At 38.9% G+C, this 19482-nt stretch overlaps 2 protein-coding genes across 17 annotated transcripts in view; one reads left to right on the forward strand and one right to left on the reverse strand.

The window, feature by feature from the left end:
• ANGPTL2 (angiopoietin like 2) overlaps positions 1 to 16514 on the forward strand; it is a 29284-nt gene extending 12770 nt beyond the window's left edge. The window contains exons 3-6 of one of the 2 annotated variants that reach the window (XR_014507233.1): positions 11978 to 12171; positions 13537 to 13807; positions 14842 to 15618; positions 15662 to 16514. Coding sequence is in view for 1 of the 2 variants with exons in the window: in XM_083423811.1 (XP_083279937.1) it covers positions 11978 to 12171; positions 13537 to 13807; positions 14842 to 15041 (665 nt within the window). In the remaining variant the exon portion in view is untranslated. Of the gene's footprint in view, positions 1 to 11977; positions 12172 to 13536; positions 13808 to 14841 lie in introns of both variants that reach the window. The other variant, XM_083423811.1, reaches the window with a different exon arrangement.
• The window catches only part of RALGPS1 (Ral GEF with PH domain and SH3 binding motif 1), a 218139-nt gene that overhangs the window by 100853 nt on the left and 97804 nt on the right, over positions 1 to 19482 (reverse strand). The window lies entirely within an intron of this gene.

Here is a 19482-nt window from a genome sequence, read left to right on the forward strand (position 1 = left end):
TTGTTCCCTGTCACATCCAACTGACATCCTCAACGTTTCAGTAGCCCCATTTTGCTGCATAGGCATGGTATCACTGAGGTCAGTATCAAAGCCATGAAGTGAGCAAATGATAGTGCTATAAAACTGCTTTATACATTTTGCATTCTTGCTTTAAAATAACAGGATTTGACATGTCAATACTTTGTGATAAATATGGGATTAGCTTATTTTCTAAAGATGCTTTGCATGTTGCCTGGCCTACATTATACAATGCAGAAAATTTTGATATTTCATTCATTCAATTCATTCATTTATTCATTCATTTGAGCCTTTATAAACCATTAACTCATAGGAAATATAATAGTGGTGTACAATAAAATCTTTACACAAAATAATATGATACATAACAAATGACCAACACGGAATCAAATTAATTATTTAAAAACACTTGGCAAAAGAAAAACACTTTTATGCAAGGGATGAAATATTAAAATTGTAGGCACCTGTCTTGGCCCAGTTCACATGTTATGGTAAATAATAATAATTTACCAATAATGTACCTTTCTGAGTTGTTTTCCTCCCACTAAGGTTCAAGGGTAATAAACCATTATCCACAGCTTAGTGGTTATGTCCAAACCAGGGGTTGCAGCTTGCTTTGCTCTGATAATGTGTAGCTCTTGCCAGGCTGGAGAGATGTAGGGTATGTATGGGTAGCCACCACTAACTATTGTGTGGGTTCAATGTAACCCACTTATTGGCTCTGATCCTACTCACAACTGGTACGTAGCCCATGGATAGCTGCATATGAGGAAATGCAGCCCTTGGGCTCAAAAATTGTCCCCATCCCTGTTATAGCGATTCTGAGTACAAGGTTGCATCTCCTTGTCATCATGGGTCTGCCAAGGGTCCTATGCTCCATAATTTTTATATGCAATGGTAAGTTAATTATTTCTTCAAGTTGATGCAGAATGATCCAATCAAAATCACTGGAACAAGTTACTCATGCTTTGAAAATTAAGTCCCATTTATTAAAATTCAACTAGATTAGTATGTATCCAATCCAGTGTTGTATGAGTTTACCTTTTTTATCTTGTAAGAGTATGTGTTTATACAGACTGGGGGTGGGAAGCCTGTGGTTCTCCAGATGTTGCTGGACTACAACTCTCACCAATCCCAGATGTTGGCCATGCTGGCTGAGAGTGGTGAAAGTTGGGAGTTAAATAATATCTGGAGGGCCTCATGTTCCCCGCCCCTTGTACACACACACACACACACACACACACACACACACTGCCAAATAAAACAGTCTGACAGGTGGGAGGATATAGCAAGGGCAGGAAAAAATAATCAACTCATTTGTGAAATATTGGGTTATGATGATTTGGAGAGCTTATTAAGCCTCGTAAACATTCCAGGGTCCTTTAATGTACAGCATAAAATAACCACATAAAAAGGTTTATTAAAAAGGAGTCCTAACTTTTATTTTTTTAATGCATCGACCATTTCTGAGGTTACTTAAAAACTGAGTAAAACAACCAAAATGACTATTCATGGCTCTTTTGGCCCAAAGAAACCAGGCTGTAAGCAGGCATGTTTAAATTCACATGGTTGTGTTTTCTGCTAGTATTGTTTTTACTGAGGGAATGGTTAGTGGTAAAAGGTGACCTCACTCCAAATAGCAATGTTATTATTGTTATTATCAGTTTTTCCATTATGAACTCCTTGATTTCAAATGGATTATAACTTGGCCAGAAACCTTTGCTCCAGGCTAAAACATGACATCAAATATGGCAACCTGGCAGCAATTAAAGAATCAAAATAAAAAACAGGTAAAACACTGTTTTTAATACCAGTAGCAAGAAGAAAAATTCCCTGTTACTGATACTTGAGCCCATTGTTAAAAGTCATGCTACAGGCAGGGGAAATAAATAAATAAATAAATGCACTTAAGCATCACATTGTTCAGCCACAGGTTTCTGGATGACTGCACCTTTGGGTATTGTGTTTCTCAGAAGAGGAGCGCAAAATTTCATCAGAGAATCATTTGCCATATACACAGTACTGAAAGCACTATTAAACAAGAGACAATAGTTTGGTTTTATCATGGCCCATAAGAGGAACCTAAGTGGAACCATGAGGGGGAGAATAAAGTTAGGCAGCAAGATCTCATAAACAAATGTTTAAAAAGACACGCAAAGCTATAGCCACATCAAAGAAATTATATAGGCATAGATGGGACTACTTAGCGTTTTGAAATTGCATGAGAGGCATAGGCATTTACTTGCACAAATCTCTGCTGAGAAGTGATGTGGTCCCATTAGTTCATGTTACTTCCTCCATCCAGCTGAAGCGGTAGCTCTGCTCGGCGTGAGGGATTTAAAGATATTTGGACTAGATAGGAACATCCTATTGTCTAGTCTATGCATATTAACTTGAAAGTATGCATCAGAGTGCTTAATGAGGATTACTTCTTAGAATCTGTGTAAAGACTGTAGTCTTAGAGACTATTCACATGAATGTTAGCACATGGGAACAAAAGAAAAGAATCAAGCTGTGCTGAATTCCAGTTTCATCAGACTGTCATTGGTATGACACCAGATAGGTTTTTAGCAGATGAGAGCATATTCATACTGAAGGCCAATCAAGACTGAATGCAGAAGCATGAAGACAAAGCCAACACTACTTTAACTTGCCCTAAGTTTTCCCCCATTGCCACCATGGCATATTGTCAGATTCACACGTAACATTAAACTATGATTTAGTGATACTCACATGTGTCTGTAGACTTGAATTCTTCCCCATTAATCTGTTGTCTTCTAGTAGAGCCAAAAAGAGATACAACCTGTTGCTCCCATTTCCAACTAAGCATAGCTGCATGTTATGGCTGTGCCCAAACAAACAATAATTTGTGTTAACTATGGTTTTGTGTGAGGGTCACTAACCTTTGACCCTCTAGTTGTTATCAGACTACAAATCTGATCATCCCTGGTCATTGGCAATGCTGGCTGGAGCTGATGGGAGATAGCGTCCAACAACATCTGGAGGGCCAAATGTTGGCCACCCTGGTTGAAGAACAAGCCAATGTCAAAACACAGTTAATTATGCTAGCTTGTTTCCCATAGTAAATACTGGCACAGTTTCTAATATGGATGGAAGTACATAACTATTGGAAGTTGAAAATGGAAGCAAAACCTTCCAATCTCATGGCCATGTCAGAGGAAAAGAGGTGCGTATGTAAGCCCTATCTTGTTCAGACTCATTCTGTAGTGCTAAACTATAGTTTAGCATAGTGTTCAAATCCAGTAACTTAGTAGTTGCTTAAAAAGGGGGCTTCTGACAGAGTTTAGTATGATGTGTATTTTCAGATCATAACCTTGGTTTTAGGAAACAGAAATGAGAAATTCATATCAAAGTTTCCAGAACATAGTCTGATGAGGTCTGAATCTGACAAGTGCCTGGATGGGAAACCACCTAGGAACATCTATATGTATCCCATCACTGAAGGCAAGATATAAAATCTTACTTGTAAACAAGTTTTGTTAATACTGAAATACCCTTCCAAATTTAGTGAAGCAAATCAATACATAATCATTACTATGACAAAGAACAACAGCACTACATGTTCAACATTTAATTCCATAACTGGGCCAAATGTGGTTTGTGTGTGTGAGTGAGTGAGAGAGAGAGAGAGAGGGAGAAATATGGCATCATATTTTAAAGATATATACAGAAAGATATTTTGTCAACTTATGACATATGTGGTAAATCATAAATTCAACAGAAACACTTACAATTTGGGCAAAATTTCATTGGTAGTGTCACAGTGAGTTTAAACTTCTTTACAAATCCCAGGAGAAAATAAAACGTGATGGATAAAATTTTTCAAGCACCAGGAAAGAGTGTTCCACAACAAAAACTGGAAAGAAGCTGCACATAAGCCTCAGACAGTAGTGCTGGAGAAAAACATTCTCATGAATGTCACTAAGAATAAAGGAGTAGCTTTCGTAGTGCCATAATTTATTAGACTTGCTTTTTGGACTGCATAAATTATTTTCTGTGGATAGGATTAAAGTAATATGTTTTTGTCAAACTACTTGCCAAATGGTCTCATTCTACAACAAAACATTTGAATAGAGCTACGAACAAAGCTGTTACTATATTTAAAAAGGGCCCTTAAACTATGTCTAATATGCACAATTGTGAGGGTGGAATTCAATACACTAATACAATTGTTCCATCAACACAAGCATTTCTGCTTGCTAGATGGCTTGCTAGATCTCTTCCTATGTGCTGTTCTGGGGTTCTCCCAATTCTCCAGAGCATATTTGGGGGAAGCATGGGGGGAGGAGAGGGAGGAAAGTCCCCTTGTGCTGGCTTATGCAAGCAATACTGGGTTAAGTTGACTCCAGTCTTGAGTTATGCTGCAATTCTAGGGGAACACAAAGAAGTCGCAGAATTCAGTTTCCTGAGATAAACAACTTCCAGTTTCTTTTAAAAAGCAAGCATGTAGTTCCTTGCTAGTTTCCTAGCAAAATATGCTTGAAAGTGGGTAGCCTGTTGAAATCAGGCTGAATAAGATTTCCAAGGGCATGGCTTCAATGCCTTGCAAGATTCCTTGTTCTGCTAGTCCCTTGACTGGCAAAACTGAAAACAGCCATGTAGTAAATAAAGAATTACAAGGTAATGTTTATAATACATTCATTTGTATGATTTATTAATGCTGCAAAGTACTGGTTTTCATGGCAAGGAATAGAAATAGAGGTTTTTTAGAGCACCATACTCCAGACAAATTTGCTCTAGGTCCTGGAAGAATGCAGTCAATAACTAAAACTACAGCATTCTGGACTACTGATGGTGAATTCACATGGCCCTTCTGCAATCATTTAATGTCAAGATCTAAATAGACCATTATTGTGGCCAGGTATAACACATTGCATATTTCTTAGCCACAGCACAAATAATACCTAAATTTAAATACAGTGGTACCTCTAGATACGAACGGAATCCATTCCAGAGCCCCGTTCGTATCTAGAAGTAAATGTAACTAGCGGCGGCACATCTGCGCACGGCGCATGTTGCTTTTCACCGCTTCTGCACATGCGCGTGATGTCATTTTGAGCATCTGCACATGCGCAAGCTCTGAAACCCGGAACTAAAGCGCTCCGTTACTTCCGAGGAGCACAACTCGAACGTGCTCAACTCGAAGCGTCTTCAACCTGAGGTATGACTGTACTATTTATATAAAAATACATTTCTGGGTTTCTATGGTTGATAGGAGCTTTCCCCCACTTTTTCTTCTCCATGATCCCAAAAGGTAGCAGTTGAACAGAAACCATTTCTTATTCAGAAATAGGAGGAATTCACAGCACCAAACACTAGATTTGTACCTTCAATCCAATACCACACTTCCATTGGCAGAAAGCATTTTCTGCATATGGAAGGGCCATTTTGAGCTAGTAAAGAATGTTGGGTGAGAAAAACAAGCCTAGAGCCAAATAAATTGTTGCATTTGCACAAGCTCCTCTGAAAAACTTTGTATGAGCTCCTTACAATACATTTGATGACCTGCTAGCGTGCATATGCTTCAGCCTGTGTTTTCAGCTCACCATGTTTCTCATCCTTTGATGCAACCCATAGAATATAATAGTTGCACTGCAAGAGGATGTCTGCTACTGCTTGCGCAAGATTCAAAAATATAGCATTAATCCATTTTTTCCTCCCAATTGTTTGCATCCCTGACAGGAACGCATCATTAACTCCAATATACCAGTTTTAATTCTGAGTCCTATTACATAAGGACTACAGTTTTTCAATTCTTTTTGTTTATTGCCCAAGTAACCCTGTGTGAAATATATTTTCTAAAATGTGTGAAATACATTTTCTAGAAAAGGGAAATAAAATGAGATTTTTTTGGTTGCAAACCTTTATAAAAAAACATCATTCCAAGGCAAACTTCACAATTCTTAACAAAATGAAGCTTCTAAATGTTAAGAAAATCGCCTAACCCTTCCTAAAATTTAAGGCTAGTGTCCTTGGCTTAGGTTTGGAAACAGTTGGATGCAACCCACCTACCCAGGAAATTTCTAACTGTGTTATTCCTGCAGGAGCTAGAGTTCCACCCCTGCAGAGAGATTAAACAATTACCTTATTACTACAGATTCTTTCTACTGTTCATACTGCCAGGGGACCAAGAATAATTTGCTCTTCCAACTTACTAGCACCTCCTTAGGGACACCTACTTCCCACTCTAAAGAACTTGGATCTGAATGCAGTACCTACAAAACTGTATTTTCCTTTATTCAGTCATGGAAAACGTCCTTGGCTCCAAGGGAGATGCTGGAAATGTATCATAAACTGCAGAGCTCCTAAAGCCCTTCTATAGTATCATTTAACTAACAATTTTGCAAAGCTCTATCTGATTAATTTATCTTCCCCACCATTTTTAAATAAGTTATTTTTTTAAACATCAGCAATGGGAAAGGGGGATAGGAAGAATGAACTGAGATTATAGCATTTCTAAAAAGGAATTTATCTATTGCAAAATTTGCCTGGGGAAAAAAATTCAAGTGCAACTATGATGTCCACCGCCTGCTTTAATAGATAGTCTGGAAATTTCATCCAATGAATACAAATACTCATTTTTTTGTAAAGATGCTGAGCATTGCAGGATGAAACTCAGCAGAAATATATTCTCCTGTAAAAATAAGCTTAAACCCTGCTCTCTCTGGCAGCTCTCTATAGGCATTAGGCACAACTTCCCAGTGCACATACAGTGCATTAAATTGCTGCAAAATAGACACATTGGTTTTTTTAAAAAATGATGTGACAAGAAGTACAGCTGCAACAAACTCCTTAACTCTAAATAAGATATGGAGGAGAGAAAAAAAGAGAGAGAGGTTCCAGTATGTAATATAGTATGCTGTTTTACATTACTATTTTTTAACTGCAGTGTGCAACCCTCTTATGTTGAATTTATTCCCCGTCTTAGTTTTATAGCTGAAATTCAACATATTTTATTTTCAGTTACATCTTAGAAATAAAACTAGTGTGGCCCTTTCTTTTATTCTGTGCAAACACTATCAAAGGGACGCTACCAATACGCTCTGCCTTCTATGAGTTTTGAAGAGCACCACAAGAAAATGACAATATTCTCCAAGACATGACAACTGCAAACTCAGTCAGAATGTGGTATTTGTAGCACCCTCTGTAGCACTTCCATCCATTATTTCCATTCATCAAGTAACTTTGCAAGAAAAACTACAGTAACAAGGCCCACTGTTTTTCATGTGTAGTAATACATATTAAACAATATTGTTCATAGAACATTGCATTAATGTAGCTGTAGACCAGGGGTGTACAACTCAAAGAGTTCTGGTGGGGGGCACTATTATATTTTCATTAAGAAGGCCATATTACTACATTAATCATAAAAAGCATTTCTGTTACATATGACAAAGTAAACCATCCATGCCTGACCAATCTTTCTTTGAAGGCTATCACAGCATTCTGATATGAAGCATCCTAAAAAGTACTTTATGCTAAGAACTTACCCTAAAATGCATTGCCGTAAGTGAGTGTTGTGGGGCACACCCTCAGTTTGAATAGAATAACATGCAGGGCATCCAGTAGATGTTCAACTGCAATTTAAGTTTTCCTCAAGAAAGGATGACTCTACCTAGGATGTAATGTTTAATTTTATTTGTCCTCTGATGGCTTTCTTTCCCATGTTCTGAGAAAATATATGGTATTTGGGTACGGTGTTGCTTCTTGTGACTATTAGCGCCTGTTGTCTTTTTGTTTTAAATTTGATTTAATAAACAAATAGAGCAATTGTGGAGTAGGGATTCCAAGGCAGCGCAACTGCTAAACATCAAGGTAGAGGGGTAGAATTTTTTATGTTTCCTCACACTGACTCCAATGGGAGAGGAATGGCAATGCCAGTCAAAAGACTGACATGCTTTGGGGCCAATTTTGTGGCCATGTCAGAAGAACAAAAGGCTTCAGACTCTGCAAATCCATGATTGCCTACAGCATGCCGCCTGAATGCCACCACCCCCTCTTGGCACAGCAGCATTTATATAGTCATACCTCAAATTACAGACGCTTCAGGTTGTGTTTTTTTGGGTTGCGGACTGCCAAAACCTGGAAGTACCGGAACGGGTTACTTCTGGGTTTCGGCGGTCGCGCATGCGCCGAAGACCAAATCGCAACCCGTGCGTGCGCAGATGCGCCGCTGCGGGTTGCGAACGTGCACCCCACATGGATCATGTTCGCAACCTGAGCATCCATTGTACTGTTTTGTGAAACATCAAACATCCTTTGACTGGCAGCAGGACTACAATCTATATCTTGCTCCGCCATTGATGAAAGCCTGGTAAAATACTGATTCTAATTTCAACAACAAACAAGGGGGGGATCTGTATTTTTCCTGTTCATTTGGACTCTAAGAACACAACATCTGTAGGATTTGGGAGTGATGATGGTAGAGATAAATACCTGCTAAAGCTTCAAATTATAAAAATGTAGTAACTCAAAGTTGGTTCAAGTGGCTTTTTAAAAAGAACAAGCAAGGAATCACATGGAAGATGTAATAAGCTTGTTATCTCCTGTTCTGGAGGGTAGGACTCAAGCCAATGGCTTCAAATTACAAGAAAGAAAATTACAACTAAACATTGGGAAAAACTTTCTGACCGCAAGAGCAGTTTGACAGTGGAACAGTCTCGCTCAGGTGGTTTAGGTGTCTCCTTCCTTGGAGGTTTCTAAGCAGAGGTTGGGTCGCCATCTGTCATGGATGCTTTAGCTGACATTCCTACATTGCAGGGGATTGGACTAGATGACCCCTGGGGTACCTTCCAACTCTAAGATACTATTATTCTATAAATTTCGACTGGCGTATGGATATAAGCATGCCTCTTATTAACCACCCATAGAGACATCTATTTTTTGCTGCCAAGAAATATATCATTATAATATCTCTGATAAAAGCCTACATAGATCATTCTCTGCATACCCGTTGCACATATTTTAACATTTATCCCAAACATGGAGATAAGTTTTTTAAAAAAATAAAACGACTTCTTCATTATTCTGTAGAACACAGCTGTCCTACAGCTGAGAAGAAAAATATCTCTAGGTGCCTTGAAATACCAGATTTACCGTATTACTTTACTATAAGCACATTATAGTGGATACTAACATAAAGGTAAAGGACCCCCTGGACAATTAAGTCCAGTCAAAGGTGACTATGGGGTGCAGCATTCATCTCACTTTTCAGGGCGAAGGAGTCGGCGTTTGTCCAGATAGCTTTCTGGGTCATGTGGTCAGCATGACTAAACCGCTACTGGTGCACAGAGGACCATGACGAGTGCCAGAGCGCATGGAAACGCCACTTACCTTCCTGCCACAGCGGTACCTATTTATCTACTCGCGCTGGTATGCTTTCGAACTGCTAGGTTGGCAGAAGCTGGGACAGAGCAACGGACGCTCACCCTATCTTGCAGATTCGAATTGTCGACCTTCTGTTGGCAAGGCCAAGAGGCTCAGTGGTTTAGACCACAGCACCACCCGCATCCCTTATTGCATATTGCACCAGTGCAGATTAACTTAAGTGAGACTCTTCCAAAATCAAGGTCCACTAGAACACCAGCAAATTCAAGTAGTGCAAAAGTGGTGAACAGATTCCCAACAGAGGTATGCAGTAGTTTGGAAAGTTTGTTCACCCTTTCTCAGGCGGTTGGTTTTGCGAGAGGGCCCTGGGCCTCCTTGTGAAGTGCCCTATTGCAGGCCTGATCGTCCTCCTGCCACCAAATTGGCCAACGGCGGCAGGAATTAGTGGTTGTTCCCCTGGGCACGGGACCAACTGACCAATTGTGGCCCTTGGCACAACACCCAGGGCAAGTTTAAATTTCCGATATGGTGGGCCTTTCGGCCTCTCTCTCACTGCAGGGCCTTGATAGGCAATAGACTACAGCATAGTTTGCACTGCAGCGAAGGTTTGCCATTGTCATATCACAGGTGTGGGTTCTGACTTGCCTTGGGATTAGTCTGAAAACAGCTTGGGTGCCTATATCTCTGCACATAAAACCTGTTGAGATTCTCAGGATGCTAAATAAAAGTCATCAGATCCTGCGCAAAATGCCCAAGGTTAAATCTAGTTTCTCTTCTGAAAATACAAATGTCTATGACTCTCTTGCAACATAGCTGACACCATTATCAATTCCCATGCCAATGTTATTTCTGGCAAGCAGTTCAGCTGTAAAATCCTTTCACAGCATAGGAAGCCAAAGACAACTTTAACGGTCTCTGTGGAGGTTTCAAGAGCGGGTGTGTGTGTGTGTGTGTGTGTGTGTGGAAGACATATGCACTGTTTATCTGTTGGTTGGTGCAATTGCATCTTAATGCCTTCACTATTGCCCTAAGAAAATGAAACAGTAAGCAATTCATAACAATAAGAAGTTTTCATGCTACTCATTTTAAATAAATATATATTAACTAGATGTAAAAACAAAACAAAAACTATTTTAATCAAGTTCCAACTGCCATCTGTTCAGTCTGGTAGGCAAGTAGTTTCTTGCACAGATGTCCCAAAGTAGGAAGCTTGCAACATGCAAAGTGGCCTTAAATAGAATAAAGGCTTCCCAGATGAGCACTCAAGAGACGTGTTGCATTACAGTGCATTTTGCACCTTTCCCGGCCCTCTTGAAAACAGGAGCTGGAGTTTGAACATAAAAAGTAAAATTGTGTCCAAACAATTCCTGCTCAAAGTTCAGAAGAGAAACAAGCAAACACACAAACAGGATGCCAAACAGGCAAACTAGACTTTTTAAAAAAGCCTCACTTGGGATGGCCAATAAATAGCAGAGCATCTAATTTATCTTCATACTTCTAAACTGGGTTGTCTGTGTTTAGGCATCTTGGTAACCTAAATTGGGTTGGGGTGGTGAGGGTAGGGAGGTTGAGAAAATATCTCTACAGATAATAGAACCCAAACATTCGCAGAAAAATATCGAAGTTTGAAAAATACCTCCTGCATCCCAACCCAAACTTCTAAAAGGATTGTTGGTGTGCACTTCCCTAATTCTGCCAGGGAGTACCTCTCAGCAGGAGAAGGCTCACACAGATTATAGCTCTATGCACACAGACGATGTGAAATGATGTTGCTTAAGTCAACATAAGAGGACAATCTGTTGAGTCCCTGAAAATTTATCCTTCTGGTGGTGAAGATGCTTGCCTATTCCTGCAGAAAGGACTACAATGAGAGAGAAACTTTTACTATTGAAAGGATATTCAGGATTGAGTGGGATTCAACTTTTGGGTACAGACCACACAACACCTGTTCTCAGAGCCAATTCTCCCCATCAAAGAAGCTGTTTAGCAATGAAGAGGCAACATCTCATATTGATACAACTGCTTTCAGTAATAAGAACTTCCCCATCCTCCCATGCAGAATGGATTGTGCTGTTTCACATTTTATAATCAGTCAATTGCTGACTACAGCATTTTAATGAACAAAATGCTTCAGAAGACCACAGCAACCAAGGCTAATTAAATATATCCAAAGATGACAGATCAAAAGACTAGCATGATTTTACTCAATATGTCATGCATTCTATTCTGTGGTTGCACAGACAGGCATACTTAATAGTCTGAAAAGCACATTATAGACTGTCAACATATAAACAAACAAAGGACTCTCAGCAACAGAATGTCATATTGCTCCAATCTGGCTCACTATAGGATACTGCATCTTCTCCTACACCTATGTAATCTAAACTGATTTTCAATGGAACTTTAATTATTTTATGACGTACAGTTTTCTAGAACAATTGTTTTTCAGTCCACATTGCATAGAAATATGGATGCTCAGTCTGGTGAACTAATTACCTCTGCGTATGAAACAGCACAAAGAAAGAAAAATTCAATTCTAATCTGGAAGTGAAAACAAATTGGAAATATGTGCAACTGTGTTTGTTATGGACTTGTTTCTTTTGTCAACAAGGTCCTTGGAGAGACTGCCTGCAAGCTTTAGAGGATGGTCATGACACCAGTTCCATATATCTTGTGAAACCTGAAAATACAAACCGATTGATGCAGGTCTGGTGTGATCAACGGCAAGATCCTGGTGGCTGGACAGTCATTCAGAGACGTTTGGATGGATCTGTCAACTTTTTCAGGAACTGGGAGACTTACAAGGTTAGGACAAACAACTGTGAGTTTTTATTCTAAGAAACATTATTTGAATTCATGTTTCAGTCTTTCCAACAATAATTTACCTGAAGTAGTTAGGGCACTTGATTACATCCATGACAGAAGGAGGAGTACCTGAACTATTTAAAATGTCGCTGTCAAAGGCAGCAAAACACGGACCATTTCTCCCTGGGCCTCTTAATCATTTAGTTTCGGCTGGACTTCGACAATATTCTCCTAGGAATTTGGTATCTGAAGTGTTATCAATAAATAATATGGCGGGGACAACCATGAGAAAGAAAGGTTTGGTTTTTAAAAAGGATTAGAATGTACAAGGAAACAAGAAAGCACACAATTTGAAGTACTGGCAGTATTTAAGTCAAAAGAGGAGATCTGCAGATAGGGACTGCAGATGGGTTGATTAAAATCAAAGTGAATAATGGAGTTGAAATGAAGGTGAAGGAGTCTGGTAGCATAACTTAAAGGCACACAATCAAGACCATGAAAGATCTGTAGTAGTAAGCTGCTTACTACTTTTTGCATGTGCACCAAGTATTTATGGAAAGGCTAATTTATATGGAAAAGGAAAAAATAAGAAGTTCCAATCCTATAATTCTATTTGAGCTGGACTGCAGGGAGCAGCAAAAAGGTCCTTTGTGCCTGATAATAGCTTTCCAGAAAAAGTGCAAGGGCAAGCCATCCATTGCAGAGCTTGGTTTGAGGCCCAAGACCCTTGAGGGCTCAAACACATAGTTTAATATAAGGATAAGCTCAGAGGCGCAATTCACACCTTATTCTAATGGTTGGTTCCCTGAGACTTTTTCTGATGTCACTCCAGTAGAGAATAATCAATGTCAGTGTGTGAGTGAGCATCTTGGAGCCCTGTCTTTGGTGCAAATGACATGGTTCCTTGCCTCCCAAACTTTATCCCCCTTTCTTGGCAGGACAATGTTTGGGAGGAAAAGAACAACAGTATTGGCCCTACACATTGGGTTCCAAGATATACACATCACCAGGCAACCTGGGAATAGGCCATCGAAAATAAGACTCCCATGATATAAAGATGAAGTGTGAAGTGTGCTTAGATTTTCAAGGACCAAAAGAGGGAGGAATCTTCCTTGACTATTTTTTAACTGACATAGAAAGAAGCAGCAGGGCATGAATTCAAAGAGGTAGGCACGCATCCACAGGAAGCCAGCGAGCCACTTAGTTTGGAAAATGACCCACAGTTCAGAGCCAGATGGTGATTTTCAGATTGTCAGCCCAGAAACATCACGATCTCACTGAAGCTAAGTACACTGTATGAGTGTTACAAAAGATCAATGCCAAGTGCTAATTCATATTTTCTTTTTTATTTTCTTTCTTCTACAGCAAGGATTCGGTAATATTGATGGAGAGTACTGGTTGGGCTTAGAAAATATTTATTGGCTGACAAATCAAGGCAACTACAAATTGTTAATAACCATGGAAGACTGGTCAGGCCGGAAAGTGTTTGCTGAATATGCCAGTTTCCGACTTGAGCCAGAAAGTGAATACTACAAGTTGCGACTGGGCCGATACAATGGCAATGCTGGAGACTCTTTCACATGGCACAATGGGAAGCAATTCACTACACTGGACAGAGACCATGATGTATACACAGGTACGAAAAATTAAAATGAGCTATGAACTCTATGTGAAGGCACATAAAAATGTATATGAAAACATTTTATTTTTATATATTAAATAAATTGAAAAAATATATTATTCTGGATGTCAGGAACATACCAAATGTACAACTACAGATATAAGTTCTTAACCAAATCCTTGTCTGGAGTTCCCAGGCATTCTGCAAGCAGTCCATCTGACATGCTTCTATATTTCTAGAAGTAGCAAAATAGGCAGGAAAGTGGGTGAGACAAAACAGCCAAAAGGAACTGTGGGTAGAGCAGGCATGGCAGGAGAGGTAACAGCCTGGAGACCTATCCAGATATTATAATGCCTAAGATGCTCAAGTCAGAGATGGGCAGACTTCAGGCTTGAAGGATCTATTTTGTTTTTATTGGAAACCCTCGGGCCCACCAAGCAAACCCTAGTGAGAAAAGACATACACTTAGAATTAAAGAACTGTGAGCCCAGGAATTTGTTCTGCGTCATTGAAACTGGATGGCAATCACAGTCCTTCCACACAAGAATCCCAAACCTTGGTTGTCCCAAGCTTTCTTCATTTTAGCAGCATAACTAGGGTGGGGGAGTCATTTCACTTCTCTATTGTTAAACAACTAGGAGTAAGAAAGCTTTGTCAATTACCCAGAGATCTACCAGCAGATCAAGATCTACCTTCTGTCCACTCCTAATTTAGGCTTCCTAGAAGCTTGCTAAGTAGTTCCAGTAGCCAATCAGGTTGCAACATACCAACAAGCAAATGGTGGAGCTGATGCACTTGAAACTGTCAAGTGCAGAAAAGCCCAACCAGAGAATACAAGCCACACACCAAGGAGCCCCAGTTTTTGACTTGACTTTGTCGTGAACCATATTTGTAGTTGCCACCAATCTTGCCTCCTCTGCCAAATTCTCTGCATGTCCTGAGGTTTTGTTCTGGCGAGAGACAGAAGCATCAAGAACCTTGCAAATGGAAAAGCACAAAGTTTAACTCATCCATTTGTTCATAGAGTGATATTTTCATTTCTATTACAGGTAACTGTGCTCATTACCAGAAAGGGGGATGGTGGTACAATGCATGTGCACACTCGAATCTCAATGGTGTTTGGTACAGAGGAGGACACTACCGAAGTCGATACCAAGATGGTGTCTATTGGGCTGAGTTCCGTGGAGGCTCATACTCACTGAAGAAGGTTATCATGATGATCAGACCTAATCCCAACACATTCCACTGAAAGGAACTTCACAAGCCTTTTATATAACAGTTGCGTGTGCTATCCAGAACACATCTTTGCACCAGCAAAGAATGTAATATATTGTACATGGACCGCTATTAATCAGAGGACTTGTATATTGTATTTTCCAAGAATCGTTCCAGAACCAAAATAACAAGATTTTAAGAATGTCACCACAAAATGATTTTTTCCTTTTTTCTTAAGAGGTTTTTTTTTTAAAGAGTTATCAGGTAAAACGGACTGTAGATAAGCTGAGATGCTAAAAATACTGCCACATCATCTGAATATTTTTGTATGTTTTATATATTCTCAAATACTGGACATATTAAAAACTGTACAGCAAGACTTTTAAAAATAATAAGTTCATTTGACACAGGAAATAATATCCTTTGAAACTATGTAGCCAGTACAGGTATATTAGATTGTTCCTAATTTAAACTTCTTTAGATATTGAGAGAGCGTAGTGTCTGCTTTGAAGTGTCCACACTGTGCCCAGCACAAATAGAATCCCCTATTTTTCTTGGGTCTCAAAGCACTCTTAGAATTTAACAATGAATCATTTTGTACAGGACAAACAGTCCTGAATCATTTTGTACATGACAAACAGATCTGACAAACAGTCCAGGTTGTTATATTCACTATTAATGCACTAGGCATTATCCATAACTGACCACACAGCTATATTTCTCATAAACAAAACAGTTTCAGCATTTTTCGGTTAAACATCTGGTCATTTTAGAAGCATCTTAGATGTTACTTGTTCACTGTATACTTTTGTAACCAACACTAATACCTTTGCACCTAAATGATAGCTTATTGGTTTCAAGTTATTTTGTACCATTAGAGTCATTACCTGCTCTGTAGTCATTGCAACAACAAAAAGAACTATCCAATTTTGCAGGCAAATGATGGATATAGATATAGAACTTATTTAAATGCCCTTGGACATGAGATTGTGACCTTTGAGAGAGAATATGTGAAACTTAAAACTGTATTTGCCATATTTCACTATTATTGCCAAGTATACATACTGAAAGGTGATTATGCAATTATATTTATAAAAAAAGTCCATGGCAGAAACTTGAATTCAAGTATTCTGCTGAGGTAAGTTTCCAGAATAGATTATTTTATCACATGTTGCATTATAACATCCTTCCCAAACCTGGTGCCTTCCAGATGTTTTGGACCACAATTCCCATCACTCCTAACCATTGGCCATGCTAGCTGGAGCTGAGAGCTAGACTCAGAACATCTGAAGGGCACCAGTTGAATAAGGCTGCGTTATAGGAACAGTGAAAATCATACATTTAAAAACTCCTATTACCTCATTATTTCTTTCCTAACATACAATGTGTGTCAAAAGTTTGGAGTGTGATGTAGCATGTCTTGTATATAAATCAAAGTAGGGATTTTAATATATTATCTGATTATCCTTGTAATGATGCAAATGTGTAATAAAAGCAGCAAATGCTATTTTGATGTACCTAGATTTCATTCTTATACTATCATTATTTATTTACGAAACACCTTAGAAACAGGCTGATCAAATGTGGTTTCTTGAAGGATCTGAATATAACAAACAGAGAACAAGAGTTGAATGGCAGATGATCTGACGTTCCCGTAATTGTAATAAATAATAATAATAATAATAATAATAATGTGTTTGTGGGAGGAAGGCTATTGGTTGCTTTTTGTTTTGTTTTTGTTATGTATTTTGTGTTCGCATTTTGTATTTTTATGCTTTGGATGAAGCGCAGTATACAAACAACAACTGGGAGTTGCAAAGCAGAAGGGACAAAGGTAAAAAAGAGGGATGGTAATAATAGGTTTAGCACTGGTATCTCTGTGTATTCTGAGGAGTAGCATTTAGAAACAGAAAATGTTACTGATATAGATGAAGATGGCCATGGAGAAATTTGAAAGGGTGAAAAACAAGTGAATAAACAGAAAGCTAATGAAGAGAATGGCACACGGGAGTCAATTGATCTGAACAACGAGTAGAAAATATCAAACAACTGATAGCAGTAGAGAGACTTAAAGAGCAGAAGCAAGAAAGCCTGCAAAGAAGCAAACATTTTGGTAGAATCTGTAGAAAGTTAATAGTGAATACTGGATACATTAATCAACTAAAATGACAAAACTTGGTAAGATCCGAAACACAGAAAGAAAACAAACCAGAAAGTATTTCAAGATTCTAAAAGGGTACAACAAACAGCAACATCATTATGGCAGAAGAGTGCATGAAATAATGATTGACAGTAGAAAAGTGGAACAAAATGTTGGATGGAGTCAAGAGTGAGTGACAGATAGTGTGTCTGTTGGAAATGTTAGTGAATATTAGAATGGTGAGGAGAAGAAGAAGAAGAAGAGTTTGGATTTGATATCCCGCCTTTCACTCCCCTTCAGGAGTCTCAAAGCGGCTAACAATCTCCTTTCCCTTCCTCCCCCACAACAAACACTCTGTGAGGAAGAATGAGATGAGAGCAATACAGCATATGTAAAAGACTGAGAATAGCTGTTGGGTCAGGAAATTAAAATCCTAAAAAATCTCTATATAAAAAGAGTATTTGTTCAGGGTGTTATGCTCCTTAAATGTGTGTTCATGTTTTTAACTGTCTATATTCTGGTCTGGATGGATTCTACGGATAATATAGCTTATCCCACGTGTCTAGTTTTGTGTAAATGTACTTGAGTAAGATTATAAAGGGAGAATCCTGCTGCTCTCTTCAAGTCAGTAGGTGGCAAGAGATGGGATTTTAAGGGAAGTCTGGGCTCAATGAAGTAGCTAAGGAACTGACCTGATGACTTCCAAGGGACATAGGCCTTGTAGGAACCTGGGGAGCATTACAGCAGTCAAGAACAAGATAAAGTTATTAATTAATTAATTAAATTTATATAACTCCCTTCATCCAAGGTTCACAGCGAAATTTACAGTATAAAGTTATATTGAAAGTGCTAGAGTTAAGTTTGTGTGTGTCCATCAGTAACTGAATATAGCACAAGGATGAGCAGAAGAAGATGTGAAAGGGAGAACAGACATACCTTGGCATTATTTTGGTAGAAGTGCCAAAACAAAACAAGATACCTACAAATACCAATTCTTTCTAGTGTTCTTCATGCTGCTCATGATCTTTTTCATCTCCCCAATATCTGCAGTGCTTGTGGGAATAAGCACACCCAAACAAAAATATGCAAACACAAAGGGATTCAGACTCATCTACACCAGTTTTTATCCATACATAGAATATACACTGCAAAACATACTACAGGTATAGGCACAATATATGTGCATAGCAGAGAATTAATTGTATAGTATTATATAATCAGTTTGAACACAGCAGAAGCACTAAAATTCTTCTGAAGATTAAACCCATAGGCACATGTGAAACTATAGGCAACAAAGCATTCTGGGAACATCACAATTAGAGGCAATACCTTGTAGGGCACGTGTATTTAATGGAATATTTTACCACTGCATTTTATTGGAGGGTGTTGGACAACAAGCTCTAATTGTCCATTAGTTTGGGGCATATTGTCCTTCTGCGGTTTGAATCAAGTTCGCCTCCTCCTAACATCTCTGAGTCCCTTGTTATATGCTTGTTATCTACTACTCAAGGCAAAGAAAAATCTGCCCCAGCTGCTGAAAGAATCAGAGCAACTGCTACTGAATCCTGTCTTGTGGAAAGAGGCTTGAGCCAACAGGCAGCTTTCTGAAATCCCCTTTCTTTTTGTCCCCCCCCCCTTTAAAACCATATAATCTTGACTTGCCCCTTCCCTTATATTAGCCAAAGTCCAGTTTTTCACCTCTGCTCCAAGTGCAACTTCTTTTAATGAGAAAATATTTGGGTTGTAAGGGGTTGTCTTCATTTAATTGATTACAAATGTGTAAGCTGAACCATGACACAAAGAAACATGAACAGCTTAAGAACAGCACAACATGCAATGAGCAATTAAAAGAGCAATTAAAAGACAGGGAAGCTAATAATTGGATATGACAGACAATAAACGTTAGAAGGAAAGGTCGCAAAGTTGAAATGTACATACGCAGGGCTTCTGGCAAGAGACAACTCGGGTCGGTGGAATAAAGCAGTGCTAGTGTCGAGCCCCTACAATTTTAAAAGACTAAAGGGACAATCACCTATGTGGTGGGTAGATGACCTAGAAGTAACAGTAGGGTTTATGATGTGGATGCACCAAACAAACAACAGAGAATGCTGGAAAGAACTTGAAGTGGCATATATGCAAAGATGGATGTGAGACGCTGTAAAATAAAATAAAAGAAGAAGCTGTCTGCGAGAGGTGGTTGCAGCTCCATTATATTATTGGTGAAAAGGATGGGGACCAGGTGTGTTGCAGATATCAGTACGACATTACAGATTTTTATGTATTAAGCTTGGATACTAGAACAATAGGCAGGTAGGATCCTAGAATGCAACAACTG

Source organism: Podarcis tiliguerta, assembly GCF_965153285.1.
Source record: "Podarcis tiliguerta genome assembly, chromosome: Z".
Classification (NCBI taxonomy): domain Eukaryota; kingdom Metazoa; phylum Chordata; class Lepidosauria; order Squamata; family Lacertidae; genus Podarcis; species Podarcis tiliguerta.